General features: G+C 46.7%; 1 protein-coding gene across 5 annotated transcripts in view; it reads left to right on the forward strand.

The window, feature by feature from the left end:
- Positions 1-19,706, forward strand: part of CTNNBL1 (catenin beta like 1) — a 161,378-nt gene extending 141,672 nt beyond the window's left edge. For 2 of the 5 annotated variants that reach the window (XM_038572281.1, XM_038572284.1), the window contains exons 14-16: positions 8,879-9,016; positions 9,235-9,307; positions 19,035-19,471. In XM_038572281.1, the coding sequence (XP_038428209.1) occupies positions 8,879-9,016; positions 9,235-9,307; positions 19,035-19,243 (420 nt within the window). In that variant the 3' untranslated portion in view covers positions 19,244-19,471. Of the gene's footprint in view, positions 1-8,878; positions 9,017-9,234; positions 9,308-19,034; positions 19,477-19,510 lie in introns of those variants that run through there. The other 3 variants (XM_038572282.1, XM_038572285.1, XM_038572283.1) reach the window with 3 other exon arrangements.
- The last annotated feature ends 30 nt before the right edge of the window (positions 19,707-19,736 follow it).

A 19,736-nucleotide genomic window follows, 5' to 3' on the forward strand; every position in this document is an offset into this window, starting at 1 on the left:
CCTCGGTGCTCCAAACAGGATTGTTATTTTCTGGCCTTGTGTTCTTATATCTGCTGTCACAGAAGCTCTGGTTCTCTCAAGGCTGACTTATATGTTGTCAAGATTCAAATGAGCAGTCGTGGGTATTTTTTGTTTTGTTTTTTCGGTAGATTCAGAAATGGAAGACAAACCCATCATGGAGGCATCCTGGTAGCATAGAAGGAACATGAATCCTGAGGTCATATGGCCCAAGGTTAAATCTCAGCTCAGCCACACAAGAACTCTGTTTTGGGGGAGATGACTTGCCCTATGCATGTTTCAGTTTTGATGGTAACTTTACCAGAGGGTCATTTTGAAGATTAATGAGACTGTTTATAGCAACGAGTCCATGTGCTTATGTGCTAGGGTTGGCCTGACATATAGTCTGTTTCTTCTATGGGGGCAAAGATCTGACCTGAGAGTCTTGGATTCTTACCAGAGCTGCTATCAGGTAGTTATGCATTCTTAAAAAAAATCCCTTTTATTATTTCTTCAGCCTCGGTTTCCCTAGCTAAAAATGACTGGCAGTCTTCAGGATCCTTCTCTAATGGTCTGCCCTATTTTAGAAGCTCTTAGAAGAAGGTTTTATTTGCTTGTGTTTGTGCACAGTGCCCCCCCACACACACACAACACACACACACCTCCACTTACCTGTCTCTCTCCCTTGGCTTAAATTCTCCCCTTGCTTTTGAAGAAAAAAGAAATGAGCCTTTTGTAAATGGTGGGACAGTTCTTGCCCCTGACTGTAGACAGTAGCTGTGACCCATCGGGGCTCCAAGTCACATCCCCTCTTATTAAGGCAAGAAGGATTCTTATTGGCTTCATAGCAGCTTCTTTTATGACTGTCTGCTTCCATCAGCAAGGGGCAGCTCGCTGCCTGTCAGGGGCAGATTAGAAATGGCATCCACATGCTCATTTGGAGGCTTGTGACTTGCCTGCTGAGGGGGGCGGGGTGCGTAGAAAGGTGGTGATTCGGTAGCACTCCTGATGACAGATTAACATTTAAAGTGAGGATGTGGCTGGGGGAGGGGACAACAACACACAAACCTGCAGAAATGGCACCTTGACACCACCCGTACCACGTCCTTGTGTATCTTTGGAGATGAATCTCTTTATTCTCGCAGCCCCCAAACAGGCTCATGCTGCTGTGAATTGCAGTCTGTTCTTCTTAATGCACCATTCACTGAATTACCATCGAAGTTTTTATTCTAGCCCACTCTCATGGAATGAGCAACACAAAACCTTTCAGAGTGTCTCCTGTTTTTTCAACTCTTCCAAACGGCATGTGGAATTTGCTGGCCAAGCTGTGGATTCCCACCACCTCCCACCCTGCCCCACCCCTTTTTTAAGTTTCTTCAATTGATAAGGAGGCCAGATGTCCGTAATGCAGCTGGTTTGCATTAAACCCTAGAAATGGCATCAAGAAAAAAGTCCTATTTGTTCATATTGCTAATACTGGAAAAGGTCTATTAAACAAACTTTTTCCTTCTTTGAACTATGAAAGGAATCACAGGCTCGGAACCTAACTTGTGTGGGTTTCATCCTATCTCCAACTCCTATTTAACTGTGAGCTTTGTGGCCTTAGCCCAGTGCCTAGCACACAGGGAGAACTCAGGAAAGGGCACCGTTGTCATTATCCATGTGTTGCATCCCGTCTCTTGCCAGAGCAAAAGGACAAATAGAAAAAGGTCTTGGACAAGGAAATCATGTTCCACCAGAGTCTTTAACCGAAACTCAGTGACAGTCATTTGACATCTGTCTCGATTTTTCCATCTGTGAAATCTGAAAATGGTATTTGAAATGTGCATACCCAACACAGGGCACATACAAGCATGTGGGGTTAATGAAGATGCTCTACTTTCAAAAGTAGAAAGCGCTTATGTGGATGTCAAATTGTCATTGCTTCACAAAGAAGACAGTCAGTCACCTTCACTCTCCTCAGAGGTGAGAGTTGAATGAATTAATTTGTAAAAGACTTCCTTTATATCTTAACTCTGCTGTCTCATTTCAGGTACAGTTTAATGTATGTACAGATTTTCACTCTGAAAGTTTTTTTTTTGTTTTTTTGTTTTTGTTTTTGTTTTTTTAAACTGAAAGTTTTTAAAGTAAGATATGTTTACAATACTTAAGGAAGTTACTTGATTTTTAGAATTTCTCTTTAATCTCTATTAACAGTATTGCCATTTGAAGAGCACTTGATTTATATGTTCAGATTGTTTAAGATGTTCTATCTAATGTAGCAGCAGATCCAGGGGCTTGTCTTTCTGTCGCAGGGAAGTTTAATTTATTGTGAGAGGATGAGCTCATTGTCAATGCTGACCGCTGTGTCGTGTCAGGGTGACGACGCTTGATGTCCTCCTGCTTGAGGCCTTTGTCGCAGTGGCTCTTCTGACTGTCTGGGAGCTCCGCCAGGCAACAGCTTCAGTCTGTCCATATAGATACCCAGATACAGGCAGAAATCCATCCCATCTGGTGATGGAGGTGCCTCAGTCCTAGATTCACTCTAGGTTATCAAAGCTAAAAGGAACCTTCTAGAGCACGATATCAGGGAAGACAGGTAGGGCTCCTGCCACTCCCCACCCTGCAGTCAGCCCAAACACAGTTGACTGGTCTCAAAGGTCCTCCCCCACAAGCTCCAGTTGGCCCCATGACCCTGACCCTTTTTCACGTAGAGCACTTGACAGCCACTGTGGTGAGTTAGAGTGGGCACCCAGAATGAAACCTATTTCCCTTCTCTGATCCAGGACAGGCCTCTTATTTCAAAGCCAAGAAGCTGAGGCCAAGAAAAGTTAGATGACATGCCTCAGGACAGGAGTAAGTTAGTGTTTGTTCAGTACTCTGTCCTGTCTTGACAGAGAAACTTGTTTGTAGAATCAACACATCAGGGGATCCCTCGGTGGCTCAGCAGTTTAGCGCCTGCCTTCGGCCCAGGGCGCGATCCTGGAGTCGCGGAATCGAGTCCCACGTCGGGCTCCTTGCATGGAGCCTGCTTCTCCCTCTGCCTGTGTCTCCACCTCTCTCTCTCTGTGCCTATCATGAATAAATAAATAAATCTTTAAAAAAAAAATCTTAAAAAAAAAAAGAATCAACACATCATAATTCAGAAAATTCCCAATGTCTAATTAAATGCTTCTTGTAATGTCAGAGGGTCTCTTAAGAGGGAAAGAAAGCAAGGAGGTTGGGTATCTTTTTAGAATGAGGTATCTGTGGCCTGCTGTACCCAAGTACTAAGTTCAGTACCCATGTGCTAAGAACATGGAGCTGCAGGTTTAATTTCTGCACGTGGGCTAGCCAGCTTCGTTCTTTTCTTTGTCAGGTCACTTTGAAGCATGTCTTATTGGTCAGTTGGGCATAAGTCAGTTTCCTTCCTACTGCTAGTGAAGCAAATCCACTTCTGTATTACTAGTATGTAACCATCCACATGTTCCTAATCAGACTCCTTTGGTTCTTCCAGAGGTTCTGTTATGAGGGAAATAACAGGGCTGGGAGAAACTTGTGATAATCCTAGGATGTTTATGTTACTTTTATATTACTTCAAAGGCTGAATCCTAGCCAGATGATCATGGGTTGGGTGGTACCAGCAGCTATTCTTCACGTCTCAGATACCCTGAGAAGTCTTTCAGAGGTAGTTCTATTTCCTTACCTCCAGATCAGTTTTTTTTAATCTGGTGTCTTAGAATCCCAGAAAAGGAGCCAGAAATTCATTAATCCATATATAATGAAGGTGATATATGGTCCTACTTCTTCTTAAGACAGACCAAAACTTGAGAAGATGTTCTTACAAGAACTGTACCCAAACTTTCTTATTTTCCTTCAGAACGATACATAACCATCTTGCTTCTTTTATTTCCCTTTAAATACAGAATGCACGTTTGTGCTCAACTTTTCTGAATCCTTTCAGCAGTAAATATTCCCTGCCACAGAGTTGTAACAGTCTAGATAAGGTGCTATCCTGACAGCAGTCACCTTCTCTGCTTGCTGGTTTCTATGATGCTTCTAAAACTGTCAGGGCAGAGACTTCGTCTTAGAAGCCAATCTCTGTTTCATCTTTGTGCATGTTCAACGCAGCAATGGTGATGCCTTTCTTGGAGATGAGCTAAAGTCATATCTCAGATCTACACTTGAAATTTTCACTTTCAAATCATCTGGCCGTATATCTAAAAGTAGAATGTTGAAATGAACGTTGTCAGAGTCTTGAAGTTCTAAGGAAAGAGGAAAAAATGGAGTTTGGCATTGCTCTCTTGGGTCCATCCTTTCTGGATGACAATATTTAGAGAAATGGGAAGATACAGTATATTCCCGCTTGGTTAAAAGAAGGTCAGATTGTGGCGGGACACTCTGAAAAAGGATAACTCACCAGGGCTCTTCTGACCTCTTTGAAGAAACTTAATTTTGCTGTGCTCCATTCTTGAGCCTCTACCACTCTTACTTTGTTCTCGCAGATAGCTCCGAAATTGCACCCACACAAACATGGAGGTATGAAAAGAACACATACTTGGGTTGGAATCCCAGTTCTGCCACCCACTAGCCTTGGGGAGGCTGCTCTGCTGAGTCCTTTTCCTCATTTAAAATAGGAGTGGTGGGACGCCTGGGTGGCTCAGTGGTTGAGCATCTGCCTTTGGCCCAGGGCGTGATCCCGGAGTTCCGGGATCGAGTCCCATGTCAGGCTTCCTGCATGCAGCCTGCTTCTCCCTCTGCCTGTGTCTCTGCCTTTCTCTCTGTGTCTCTCATGAATAATAAATAAATATTTTTTAAAAAAATAAAATAAAATAAAATAAAATAAAATAAAATAGGGGTGGTAATCCCTGCCTTCCGATATTTGTGAGAAGCAAAGGAATTTAAAAGCACTTAGACTCAGTCTGATACGTGACAAGCGCTCAGTAAACACTGGCTGCTCCTCCTAAGTGGTTAGATGGCAGTGTTCTTTATTCAGATTGCTTCACACAATGCCTCGTATATAGCAATCAATCAAAAATACTACGATCTGCCGATAGCCAGGATCTTTATAAGCAAAAAAACACACTGCCTTCCTCCTTTCTGACCTTTCTTCTGGTGACACTGATGCTGCACTGTTGATCTCTCTCACCCTAGCCAAGTTGACTTTCCTGTGCCTTGATCCATGCTATTCCTCTGCTCCGAAATGTCCTTTCCAGTCTTTCAGACTCCTTCAGAGTCCTCCTCAAATGTACATTTCCTTTGATGTCTTTTGACTACCCCCAGATAAATGTATGTGTCCTTCTTGGTGCCTACAGCATGCGGTACAATTTGAGAAGTCCTTGATAGTAGGCGTTCGCATATTTTAAAAAATTAATGATTTGTTCATATTTGGCAACATTATTAGGCAATAATCTCCTTGATTATGTGGACTTTTTAATTAATCTTTTCTACCCCCAACACATCATGTAATACCTGGCCCACAGTTTGGTGTTTAGGAAATCTTTATCAGGTGGATAAATGAAATGTGTTCTACTCCCAGTATCCATGTTTGCAAACCTCTAAAAGTTTCATCACCTCTTCTCTTCTTCGTTTGCTGATACTGTGGCCTCCCAGCCATGTGCTCTGCTTGCCGCTCATTGCTGTCCATCTCATACATGTTGCATATTCTTGTTCATGACATTGTCCTGCACATGTAGCCTGCCAATCGTGTCTCACTTCTCTGAGCAGCATTTAGGCCTCCCACCAGCTGGCCCTCCAGGGTCCTGTCCCTCACCATTTCCTGATGCTTCCCCCTCTCCCCATCCACAAGGGTCTTAGCACACACAGCTCATTAAACAGCACTGAACTTCTACCTGCATTTGTTCAGTCCTGACACATGCTTTCCGGGAGCCTACTGTGCTCAAAGTACTATCCAGGATGCTTTCTAAGGTACAGAGAAAACTGAAACACACACTCTTGCTTTCAAGGAACCTTGACAGGGAAGAGGCACACATCTGAATACCTGCTTTAAGGCAGGTCATGGGAAATGCCTTAAAGAGGTATAAATCCAATTTTGGGGAGTTTTCAGGACTGAAAAATCCTTGTATCTGATTGGAAAAGTTTTCAAGTTGGAAGGCTTTGAGAAGTTTTCAAAGATCTCAGGAAAAGTTCTGAAAGGAACATCACATTTTAGACTTTAACTATGTTGTGATAGAGATTGAGGGGTGGGGAGAGTCCCAACATCACAGGCAAAGGTGAAGAGACTAGGGAGCGGAGAGCAGGCCTGTCTGTGCTGTGTGCGTGGTTGGGGATGGGGGGCTGGTAAGCAGAGAGCATGAGCAGCACAAGGCCTCAGACCCCTCATCCTTAAGGACTTCATTCTATTTCTCTCAGGAGCCTGGAAACCTTACCTGGGAGTCCCTTCTTCCCAAATGCCTTCCCATCTTAGCCAACCCTGATTAGCACCCACCACCTGTCATCTTAGACTTGGGTGTACACTGTATCCCCTTACTCTCTGGTCACTTCCTATGTCACTGTGGCCTCCCCAGACATTTGGCCCCTCTGTGACTAAGACCAAGACATCCCCTTACCTTCATTTTCATTCTTTATCAGCCTTAAGTCATTGCTTAGAATGGTGGCCTTGCCACTGGGCGCTTACCTGGGCTGGGATTCGAGCATAATGTTAATCATTTTCACCTAAGGTGAATCAGACAGGATTCCTGTCCCTAGGGAGTCTGTATATTCTCATAACTGGTAATCATGTAATTATGAGCAACTTACTTAACCTCTGTGTGCCTTGGATTGTGATTTGTACAATAGGATTAATAATCCCCTCCCTGCTGTCTCTAAATTTGGTAGTAAGGACCATATATATGATATGATAACACTTTAAACTCTGCAGCGTTATAGAAATGTAAAATATTAGCAGCAAGTGCTTTCTGCACGAGTGCCAGTGCCCCCAGCTGCTGAACACTGAGGAGTTCTGGAACAGGAAGTTACAATTATGAGTAAATGAGAAACTAAAGCAACCCTTCTAGTTTTAAACTCCTTAGACATCAGTCCAGTGCTCCATGACTGCCTTGTGAACATTAACACTATTACCAGATTACCAAGGAATTTGCTACTAAATGAAACTGGGAATTAGCAATGGTGATTTGCCAGACAGAGCAGCCCTCCTTTGCCTCAGACAGAAGCCTTTAGGAGTGAGATGAAAAGTAGCCTTCTGTTGCTATAGGCTGGCCCCTTGGGCAAATAAAGAAGTGCATTATCTGCGTCTAAATAGTCTCTGAAGGATTCTCGTTGGAGATTGATGACCAAGTGGTAAGTCCTTCAAGTTTGGGAGAGTGGAAAGCAAGGTCCCCAAAGGATTTCTACCAGTGACAGGAGCCTGAGCTGTCAGAGGGAACTGTGGCCATAAAACTACTGATGGAATAAAGAAATGGATTGTTGTCATCAAAAGCATGTATCAAGCACCTGTCTTCTCAAGCCAGCCTGCCAGTCATGCAGAACGAGTCCCTCACCCAGTTCTACTCCTGAGAGCCAACAGCCCAAAACAGATGTCTTTTCCCTTTTGTTCAGTGCTTGGATATTTACTGAGTGGGAACACGAAGACAAAATTCAGTCCCTGCCCTACTAGAGTTCATAGTCTACCCTTATGAAATAAAGGGAGTTGTAGATGGGAGTTGTCAACAAAGGGGGATGATGATGGAAATCAGTGTGAGCATTGTGTGTGAGAAGAGGTTGCGTGAGGGGCAAACGTGTTGAGGTGCTCTCAGAAAGTTCAGAAAGGAGCAATTGTTAGTCTTACATAATCAGGAAAGGCGTTGTGGTATAGGTAGCTTAAAAGCAGTGCTGGCTTCAGAGATACCCTAGAACCCCAAGGAAGGAAGGCAGGCAGCTAAGGCCCAGAGATAGAGAGAGGAGCTCTGTTGACAGAGGCAGTAATAATCTGCAGTTGGGGAACTCGTAGGTTGTGGTGAAAATGGCCTACAACAGTTGCGATGGTTGCACAGTTCTGAATATACTAAAAGCCATTACATTGTGCACTTTAAATGGGCAAATTGTATGATATGTGAATTGTATATCAATAAAGCTATTTTTATAGAAGAATCTGCCAGAGAGGAATAGATTTGGGGACAGCAAGTCTGATAGGTCTGGGTTGTAATGGTTGAGGAGAGACTTCTGTTGCTTGTTGGGACATTGGCCTAGGGGAGTGCCTGCTGGTGAAGCCAAGTGGACAGGGTGGTAGAATTTTGCTACTGATGCAACGTGAGCCCAAAGGAACACATGTATGTATGGGGAATGCCCGTGCCATCAGCAAGACAGTCATGGGGATAGGACCACTCTTCCCGAGTTTGACCTGACTTGGAAGGGAAAGAGACGTCCAGAGGTCCTGTTGAGAGGTGATTTATGGGGTCCAGAAGCAGAGTAGAGAATGAGAGGAAGCAGATAAATAGCTGAGATTTGTGTCACTGTCAGCTTATTTTTTTTTAGATTGAATATCTGGATGAGATCATTTTGGCCTTGACCCGTTGCAAAGAGAAAAAAAAAGGGGGGCTTTAATCTGACTCCCTGGGCCTCTAGTCCATTAAAAATGAAAACATAATGGGCAGCCTGGGTGGCTCAGCGGTTTAGCGCCGCCTTCAGTCCAGGGATTGATCCTGGAGACCCGGGATTGAATCCCACATCGGGCTCCCTGCATGGAGCCTGCTTCTCCCTCTGCCTGTATCTCTGCTTCTCTCTCTCTCTCTCTCTCATAAATAAATAATATCTTTTAAAAAATCTTTAATAATGAAAACATAAGAAATATACTTTAGAAGATATGGGAGAAGCAGGAGATACATCAGGGTGGAATAATCTGGTGGTGGTGTTGTAGTTGCTGTTCTTTTGTGTATTGTGGGCTCACTGGCCAGCTCACTTGTCCTACTTGCTCATTTGCTTCTAGGACATGGTCCGGCGTGGGGAGATCATAGACAATGACACGGAGGACGAGTTCTATCTCCGGCGCTTGGACGCAGGGCTCTTTGTCCTTCAGCACATCTGCTACATCATGGCGGAGATCTGCAATGCCAATGTGCCCCAGGTAAGAGGGGCCGCCCTGGACATTTCTGTCCATGCCTGCCTGGGTAGAGACTCTGAGAAGGAGGCAGATCCACTCTGCTTGACTCCCTGTACTCCACGTGGGCCCTCTCCTTCAGGGGCCAGCACGAGGTTCATACTTTCTACATGATGTATATGCTGGTGCTTGCCAGGACAAACAGTGCTTTTACTTTCTCTCCCCTCCATTCACCTTCCTCTTAGATTCGCCAGAGGGTTCACCAGATCCTCAACATGCGAGGGAGCTCCATCAAAATCGTCAGGCACATCATCAAGGGTGAGTTGGGCACTGTTTGTGTCTGGCACTCCAGGATTGCTAGGTGATGCTAACTTTTCGAGTCTGAGTCAGTATCCCCGGCATTTGGTGCACAGCATTCTGTGACTGCAGGCTTAAGTGTGTTGTCACATGCACTGTGTGTCCCAATCATCTTTGTCAGGATACCAAAGACTAGCCTAGGTATTCTATGCCTCTGACACTTCAGTTCCAGCATTTAAAAAAACACATAACAAACAAGAGGCAGTGGGGCTTAGAAATCTTTGTTAAAAATTAAAAAGAAGAAGACAAAACAAGAAACAAAAAATCCAATTCCAAACTACATGCAGTGGAATGAAATTGCTTTCTAAGGGGGGAAAAAAACAAGGAAATAACAGGAAATACCTGGAATTATTCCAGACAGCAGAAAGTCAATCTGTACCACTGTAGTGTAACAGAAAGGGCATACCTGCCTTTCAGCCTCGACTCTGCCTTCCCCCAGCTGTGCAAATGTGATCTAGAAGAAAGTATGCAAAGGTTCAGGAGATACTACATGACCACATTCAGTCTAGTGCCCAGTGGTGGATAGTGCTCGGCACACAGCCAGTGCTCAGCCAGATGAGCATCCCTCCTTCCCTCAGCTACCCCAGGGAGTCCCTCAAGATACCATCACATCTTTGGGACCTTATTCAGCTAGAGTAGCTCCCGAGGCCTCCATTAGTGAACCGGGTTCTCAATCACAAGTGTACCTGACCTGGACTCTGATGCGTCTGTGCCCGTGGGCCACTTAGCACAGACTCACACACAACAGCAGTTGAGGCCTGTATTGGCCTGTATTGCAGTAGTGATAATGCCAGGTTTCAGAGAAAGCCAGGATAGACTGGTGACTCTGAGCAGATTTTCATTTTCCCTCTCTGGCCCATGTTTTTCCCATTTCTAAGGTGAAGGAATAGGCTAGATGTCCTCAATGGGTTTGCCCGTAAGTGGCTTATAACTCCCATTATGGGTAGGAGATGAAATGTGAAGATAAATGGTACATATAATAAAGTGAAGAGAAGTTAAGAGCCATGGTCTCTGGATCCGACACCTGGAACTGAATCCTGGCTCTGTTACTTACTGTGTTACCTGGGGCGAGATACCCAATTGCTCTGTGACCTCATAGGATGCATGAGAAGATTAAATAAGATGATAGATTGAAATGTCTGACCCTTAATAAGTTCTCCGTAAATGTTAGCTATTATGAGTATTATGAAATATGATGATGATAATTGTCATCATCATTATTATAAGTGAGGCATGGCTGCAATCTTGTGGGAAGTCTTGTGAGTGGCATCAAACTGGGTCTTAGAGGCTGGGAGCAGGACATCCCAGAATAAAGGAACAGTGTGCATGAAGGCATGGGAGCAGGAAACCCTGTGTTTAGCACAGCCGCCCTGGGCAGGTGGCAGTGGTACCTCCATCATGTCCATTTTGCAAATAGAGAATTTGAGGTATTGGAATCTTATCTTTTCCCTCAGAGAAAGAGGAAAGGGAAACAATTCATGAAGCAAGCCCAGCACCTTGCCTTCCATGGTGGCATCCTGGGTGCTCCTTCCCCTCCGTTTGCATGAATTACTGCTTAGCATGGCCTACCACCTCTCTCAGGTGTAACTATGGTGATTTGCAACTCCAGTTCTTAAATGGCATTTACTTCTAACGCCCACTTGTTCAATTAGGACTTTTTATCACTCTCAGCTCTCTCTGGCATATAGGCTTCTCCCTGCATCTCTATCCCTGCAATCAAAACAGTGAATTGAGAAAGAAAAGGTGTTTTTCACAGGTACTGACACGTAGTAGGTGGATGTTTTCCTTTGTGAAATCCTAACACATAAACCTTCAGTTATTCGGTATTTTCAGTTGTTGTGACCCAGCCTCTATGTCCCTCAGATCCCCGTTTAGCCCCCCCCAGTGCCTCATGGGGCATCAGGCCCCACCCTCAGACCGGGTGCTGAGTGGAGTTCCGTCGGTGGAGCGGCCTACACAGATGCCATATTCATTCCCACCACTCTTGGTCCTCTCCTCTGTTGTTTTCCTTTTCCCCTAGCCCTGCCGGAGCCTCAGGCCAGCCCTTTGGTTCTCCCTCCATCACCCTGCACAGCCAGTGGAGTAGTAAATCTACCAGTTCCGCCTCTAGACTCCATCTTGAATCGTTCTTTCCATCTGTTACTTCCCATCATACCACCCAGTTTATTTCCTTCCTAGCCCTTATCACAATCTGTAATTGTTTTTATTTATGTCTTTGTTTACTCATTTTGTGGGTCTCATACATTAAAATATAAGCTCTGACGTAGGGATGTTGTCTGGCTTGTTCAGTGTCACCTCATCAGCACCCACAGCAATGCTGGGCACGTAATGGGAACCCAGTGAATATTTTACGTATTGTTGAATTCAGCCCCACCCTCATGCAAATTTAATTTGGCAGATGTTTGCTGAGACTTTCCTCAGGGCTAAGCACAGGGCTAGATACTGTGCTTAGGTTCCACATGACACAGATGTGTAAGTGACCAGCCATAATTCAAGCTAAATGAAAGACACGCTCCAGCAGCTACTCAGCTAGCATTTGCTGGGTGCCAGGCTCTGTGTTGAGGACTAGAGATGCAAAGAATAACCAAGAGCCGTGTGTTTGAAATGTTCACAGTCTGGTGAGGAGAGTTACTCGAAACTAATTACAATGTGATAAGTGCTAGTTGAAGTTGTGAACGGTGTGCTAACGGAGTAGTAAGAGCAGTACTGGAGGCACTGGCCATTCCATGGACTCCCAAGAGAGGGAAAGGCCCATCCCAGGCAGAGGGAGTAGAAGCCCAGGAGTAGGACAGGACATCAGTGGCCTTTGTAAGGAGTGTAGAGGGGATACTATGGTGCCACTGCCCAGGTCAAAGAGGCTCTCAAGAATGCTGACCACTTAAAACCAAAAACCTCTTCTCTGCAGATGGAGGGTTAAGGTTACAGTAAAGGGTTCTCAACCTGACTTCCACCGGCAGGCACCTGCCCTGGCTCACTCTCACCTCAGGGAAGCTCTTCTGCCTGTGGTGTTGTCTGCAGCCAGCCAGCCCCTCAGGGCAGTGTTGGTGTTAGAAAAGGAGGGTGGATGGCTAGGCTCTGCTCAGGCCTTCCCCGTCAAAAGCCTTCGCTCCCTCCCCCTTCTTCCTCCACCCTTCCTTCCATCAAAAAGCATGGGAAAACAAAGCCTCATAAAGAAAACCAGCTCATCAGTCTGTCCTCTTTGATTTTAATTTTGTTTTTCAGTTTGGGTTGCTTCCTTTTTTTTAACATACTAATTAGATGCAAGCTTTTTCTTTGATTTTATGGCCTACATATTTCCTAAGTTTTGCTGGCAGGATGACAGCTGATGTATCCCTTGAGGTCCCAGGAAAACGCTGATGAGGCAAGCCCAGCAGGGGACTTTTCCCGTTGTATCTCAGTCCCCTTTCTCACCATTTTCCTCCCTCCTCTTCTACTGGGGTTGCTAAGAAAGCTGGGAATAATTGATGGCTCATTAAAGTCCCTCTTTCTGCAGACTGCTTACTCGGCGCTCCCAAAGTCCAGCCTTCCCTGGAACTGGCAGCTGCTCCAGGTCTGAGCCTGTGGCACCCACATAGGAGAAGCATGGTCTCTTTGCCAGAGAAGGGCAGGCCATACCATGTGCTCCATGAGGGCAGCGACAGTCTTCCTGCCGGTCATCTTGCGCCTGGCCCATGACTGGTACAGAGAAGGGGCTCAGTGAATGCTTCCCAGGGTTATGTGCTGAGGTAGTGCTTCAGGCTTCTCTGTGCTATTCCAGAAATCCAGGACCACAGTAGGTAGAGTGGTCACTCCCAAGCACATCCTCTGGGCCAGGCTTCTAATGTGTATTCTCTGGTTCTCACAACAGCCCTAGAAAGCAGGATTACAATCTCCATTTTGTAAAAAAGGAAACCCAAGACTTGCAGAGGTTGAGGGTCATTAGTCGAGTCAATAATAATTTTGGAAACTGGATCAAAACTCAGAACTGTACACATTCAGTCTTCCATCTGGCAGAAAGGAAACCTCTAACTTTGCTGATTGGCTCATACAGTCCTCCCATCTTTTAAGAAAGAAAATTTAGGGCGTCCAACTTTATAGAGCACCCACTTGGCATGACAGAGCACTAGGTGGGCTCCTAAGATAAATGAGATGCTTAGGAGGCCCTGTTCCCAGGGGGCATACAGCCCATCACAGGTGAAATGACTAATCACTACACGAAGCAGTATGAAGTCAGTGCTAAGACACAGAGCGGGAATCACAAAGGCATGGTTCATTCTGCTGCAGATTAAAAGGAACTTGAAGATCCAGGGAGGCTGCACAGAGGAGGTGCCTTTTTTTTTTTTTTTTCTTTTTCTGGTAAAATATATGTCCGATTTACCATTTTAACCATTACGACCACCACCACCACATATCCACACATTTAATTTTCATCTTGCAAAACCGAAACTCTGTTCCCATTAAACACTCACTTCCCAATCCCTCCTCCCCCTCTTCCCCAAGTCCCTGGCAGCCACCGTTGTCCTTCCTATCTCTGTGAAGCTAATGACTGATTAAGGAGGTGGCTTCTAGAAGCACATGACAGACCTCTAAGGGCAGATACAGGTGTCCATCATCAAGGGGCCACCTTCTTGGATGTGGCATAGGAGCTGTGACCTGGAAATACTACTTAATATAAATACTTATGCCAAGGGTTACTGTGGAAGTTGCTGGCAAGTCTCTTCAATGTCTTAGTCACTGGCAAAAGTTGTCCGGAAAACTGCGTGGCTGCTGGGCTGTGGTGCAGGGGAAAGCTCAGATTACTGACTCAAAACTCTTTCACTGATGGCAAAAAGACTGAACCAACGGCTTCAAAGTGCTTTCAGAAATTGGCTCCTGGCCCTTTGATTTGCTTTTGTTCTTTATGGCTTAAAATCTCCTCCAGAAGCTCATAAACATGTATTTCCATATTGATTTGGGGCTCTTGGTAACCTGAGCATTGCCTCTGTGATTTTGAAGCTGCAGAAGCTGACAGGATTTCTCTTTTGATAACATGTTTATGTGCATGTGACTTGCCCCAGGTCACAGCTACTGTGACCATTAGGGTGTTCGAAGGCAGGAGAGAATCCTGGAGAGAGGCATGCATTTAACCTCAAGCAGCTCCTTACCCTCTCTAAGCCATAGCCCTTCATCTGTGAGGTGGAGATAACCAGCCTCACCGGGTCCTGTGGGTATCCAGTGAGGCAGCGTATGCCCGCACAGCCCTGATATGCGGCCGGTGCATAGCTCGTGCTTGCTACCTGTGAGCCGCTCTACCGTTGTGATCCGTGTGTGAGCTCATCCAGTAAGAAACAGATGGGACCTACACACACCCCCACAATTCTGGCTCTCTGTCGAACTTTGGGTCCGTTAGTAGATATTACGTTTGAGCCCTGATTTCTTCTCGGTAAAACACAGATCTGGAGTGAATATGCACTTGAGCCTCAGGAAGGCTCACGTTGACCTGCATTTGGGTCCCTGGGACAGAGTACATGCTCAGCAAATGGAGACACCTTGCCTTGCTCCCTTAACCTAATCCTTTGACTCTGAGATCAGGAAAGCCAGCACCCAGACCAGACTCCTCAGGGCCTGGTGTGGAGGTGGGGAGGGTGCTTTCCCACCAGCTAAAGTGTCCTCGGTCCTGTGGGAACGTGACCTCTATTAGCAGGATAAGCAAAGGATACATAATGCCTGTCTTTTAACTGAGTGCCATTTTCATGGAATCCCTGATGCATTTAGGTACTGTAGCTACAAATGAGTTTTCCTCTCCAGGGGAAGTATGACATTAGACCTTCCAGGTTCATCACTGTCATAAAGGAATCTGTTAGACATGGATTTCCTTTCCCAGTTTCTCATCTGTGGTTATGTCTGTATTTTCCAGACTTTCCAGTGTGAAAATGTGAGCATTCTTCTTCTCCCCCCAGCCCCTTCCTCCTACATTTTTTAAAGGGTGAGCATTTAAGGCTTCAGGCTCAAGGATCTGAACCAGGCTTGTGAGCACTGCCCAAGTCTATGCCCTGAAGATAGTTCTCCCCATCCACCAGCCCCAGGGCCCCTCCCTCTCCCTCTTAACATAAACAGAACAGCTTGTATTCCATGTCTGAATAGTAAACCTGCTGTCTAAAGTTTGCTTTAATATTTATGCGTTCAGCACTGCTGCCTGTTTTTGAGCTCCATCAAAGCCTTTATTATAAGAGCATTTGAAAATGCTGGGACAGTAGAGAAGGGAGTTGATGTGCGTACCATCTTTCTCACTCGCTCCAGCCCAACTCACCCTCTTCTCTCCCGCCCTCCCCAGCCCAGTCTCCCTTTCCCCAACTTCTAGATCCCCCTTCATCTAGCATCTCTTTTTCTGGCATTCTCTCTTCCTTTCTTATACACACAGACACAAACATGTTTGCACACATGTGCGCACACACACACACAGCAAAGAGAACTCCTCCCCAAGACCTCTGGGAGGAATCTGTTCAATATTTATAAACTGCTGCAGCAGCTATAATAACCAGAGGTAGCTGGCACCACCAAGATTTGCTCCAAATAGGATTCTGCTCTGGAAACAAAGAATGAGTAGGGATATGGGGCGGAGGGTGAAGGCACGGGGCATAGCATGGTGCCAGCTGCCAGTGGCAGTGGAAAAGTACTAGGGCCTCATCAGACCTGGCTCCATGTCTGGCGTGCTGTGGGACCCAGGCTGGTCACCTGCCCATCAGAGTTCCACTACATTTCTGAGAGCCCTGCCAGTTCTGACATTCTGACCCACTCCACGTCTGTGGCCACTGAGGTCCTTTACCAGAGGACATTGCATCTGGAGTCTTATCCTTTTGGATGACTTTTTAGCCAGAGACCTTGTGGGGCTGGGCTGCTTCGGAGTGCTCACAGAGCAGTTTCTCCCCAGAGGATGGGGAACTGGCGGGGGGGATATTGCTTAGGTAAGTGGATGCCACTTTGGGGACTGGCATTCCCCCCCTTTCCCCACTCATTGGTTCTTTAGGTGCCTTTTTCCCGACTCACACATTTCAGGTTGAATTTCAGCCTCTCTGCCATCCCAGATTTGGGCACGTTGCTCCAGTTCTGTAATAAGCCTCAGTTTCCTCATGTGCAAACAGGGATGGCATTCTCTCCCTTGTGGGATTGCTGCAAACATCAGATGAGCCACCATACATACATGCCCAGCACATACTGTGGAGGAGACAGCTCTTCTCCCACACACCACCCATATCCAGAGAACAGCTCATGTGGTGATTTCTCCCTCCCCACAGAGAGTGATGGGAGACACACCATGGGACTGGTGCTCTGTGTGTTGTGATGGCATGTACCTTTTCTAAGGCCTTGGCAGAGGTGATTCAGCAAGGGAATCGATACAGACTTTGGTTTCCTCTACCTTCTGGGTCTCTAAAAGGAGATTAGTTCCTACAGGGAAGCTAGCTGGCTTGACTTGGAAAATCACTGCCCCAAAGGATCAGACTGTTTCTCCACTTTCCTCCCTCCTGGGTCTGAGAATACATTAGAAGAGCAAAGTGTTAGTTCAATCCATTAAGACTCTTGCTTCTAGACCATGCCTCTGGGGGTATTAAATGCTGTAATGGTCATTTCTCTGTCTCCCGGGGCAGCAACTACTAGATCATTCACATGTGAGTAAGAGATAGCACTTACATACAGCCTCATAGCTGTCTCCGCAGCCCAGATCCTGCTCTCTCATCACCCCAGCCCTCTCTTTAAGGGGCCTTAATAGAAGGCATCACAACCATTTGCTGGTAGAGGTGATGGATGCATCTAACAGAAGAGGATGATTTCCAGAGGGAGACACACAGCTGGCACATGTCTGAATCCCAAATCCCGTTTTCCGGCACATGTCCAAAGTAATAAAGAGGAAGGAGGGAAAATGAAGAAGTGGCAAGAGCAGAGTTATTCCCCAGCATAGTGGGGGTGGGAGGGAGCAGGGGAGGGGTTGCACACTTTCTTCTCTCTCCCCAGTCTTTGTCAGATTCAGATCAGCAGATGTTTTATTATGTGAAAGCCTCTTGCCCAGAGTTCTCTATTCTACCTGAAGCTGTCCAGTCTGGGGAGCAGGGGGTGGGGCAGGGATGCAAACAGTCACCCTGATCCACTACTCTGAGGGCTTGTTCCCCATGCCATGCTGCCTGCTGACTTTTGGCCAGATTCTGCTGGGTATTCAGCTAAAAGTAAGGCACATGCCTCTGCCTTCCCAAAACTACCCATCTAGAGGAAAAGGAGAACAAGTTAGGGGGAGTCTAAGAGTCAGACTTATGATGGGGACCCTGGCCTGAGGACAGGAGCCAGAGGAAGAGATGACCAGGTAGGCTTCACCGAGAAGACGGCCCTTAAGAGGGGCCTGCAGGAATATGTGGGCTCTCTGCACGTGACACTGCTGGCCTGAGCAAAGGAAGCTCAGGGAGGGAACTAGTTTGTCTTGAATATCTGTTATTTCCAGAGGAGGCCCTTCCCAAGGTCACTTAGGATTGTGAGTCAGAGACAGAGTTCACACCCAGCCCATGATGTCACACCATCTCCCATCTGTGGGTCTGAGGGCAGTAAGCACTCTGTCCCTCCCTTCCCCTTCACACATGTCCTTTGTCCCTCCTCCTGGGAGTCACTACAGGAACCCCACCCCCACCCTCACACCCTGCACTCCAATCCCTAAGTTCCATGGTGTTTCTGTACCACTGCCCCCTTACCTCCTAAAACCAGGGTGACTATGTAATTTGAGAGGATACTTTTGAAAATGAAATGGAAAGCTGTAAGTATTGTGCTGGGGTAACTAGGTAAAATGGATCATGTGGTGACCTACCTTGACACTCTGATGTGTTCTCTGGAGATCTGTCCTCACCGTCATGCTCTGTATCCTCCACCTTCATGGAGCATTCTCCTTGCCTTCCTGCTCTAACGGAAACCCACCTCTCCTGGGGGTGGGCCTTCCCCAGTGGTGGCTCATTTCTCCCACATCCCCCTGCCACTAACGCAGGGGGGAGCATCTCAAGACCATTGTTTCTCCCAACTCTCCATTTACCTAAAATCTCCCAGCTATTTGAATCTCACACCAGAGGACTATACCCTAACCCTGTTCCCCTTATGGGGGGAATTTGAGGCTTACTGTCACCACCTCCACTACTCTGTCATACTTCTTGGTGATGTCAGTATCCATGTGTCTCTTTGGCACCCCACTTCCAGCCTATCTTCAGAACGCATGTAAAATCTGAAGACTTCTCACCCCCCACAATGACCTTGGTCCCAGCCGTAATCAAATCACATCTCCTACCTTCTGCCCTTGCCCCCTTCAGGGCATCTCCCACACCTCCACTGGAGTGAGCTGTCACTCCTTTGCGTAGACCCTTCCCACAGCTCTGGTCACAGGGGAAAGGCTAGAGTCCTTGCAGCAGCCCACTGGCCCTGTGGTCTGTGCCTGCCCCTTCTGTCGCCGGTGCTGAGCTCTGGCCACACGGATGTCCCCACACTCACCCTCCCCCAGGCCAGGCGAGCCTCTTCACTGGTCAGCTATCTGCCAGTCACTCCCACACCTGCCCACGGGAATTTGCTTCAGGTCATCCATCCAATCTCTGTGAGGCCTTCTAACAGCCGCTCTGTGTTACTTACTTGGTTGTTTACTAGAAAGTAGGCTTCATAGGAGCAGAGATTTTCATCTATATCATTACTTTATCCCCATTACCTCAAATAGTGGTTCTCAGACTGCATCACTGTTACCTGGAGGGCTTGTTCACACAGACCACTGGGCCTCTAAGTTCTGAGTGGGGCCTCCACAGCTGCATTTCTAACAAGTCCCTGTGCGCTATGGCTACTGCTGCTGCTCTTCCGGGCCCACACTCTGACAAACAAGCTGGAACAAAGGTACCCAGGGCAGGTACCCACTTCTCGCATGCTGAGTGACTATATGAGTGAGTGAGCGAGCGAGCAAGCAAGCAGTGTGGCTGGGGAGGACTCTGGGTGAGGAGAGATGAGCTGGGCCCTGTTCACTGAGCACCTCGAATACAAGACCAAGGAGTTTGGCCACAGCTACCCTGTTGGAGCCATTGGAGGTATTAGAACAGCATGTGTCATAGAGGGAGCTGGGATTTAGGGAAAGGCACGAAGGGACCCAGCTCCAACAGAGTGCGCACCTCGGATCCATACCTCACTCTGCCTTTGTCTCCCCAGAGTACGCGGAGAACATTGGGGACGGCCGGAGCCCGGAGTTCCGGGAGAACGAGCAAAAACGCATCCTGGGCCTGCTGGAGAACTTCTAGAAACCCCAGGGCCCCAGGCAGCATGGACTCTCTCTGGGCCTCCATCCCAGAAAGTTTTTACACCGCTTAATGTGACTTTTGGACAAATTAAAGCTAGTTTTGGTATTCCTGGCTGGCATTCTTTGTAGCAGAGCAGT

Source organism: Canis lupus, chromosome 24 (assembly GCF_011100685.1).
Source record: "Canis lupus familiaris isolate Mischka breed German Shepherd chromosome 24, alternate assembly UU_Cfam_GSD_1.0, whole genome shotgun sequence".
In the NCBI taxonomy this organism is placed as follows: Eukaryota; Metazoa; Chordata; class Mammalia; order Carnivora; family Canidae; genus Canis; species Canis lupus.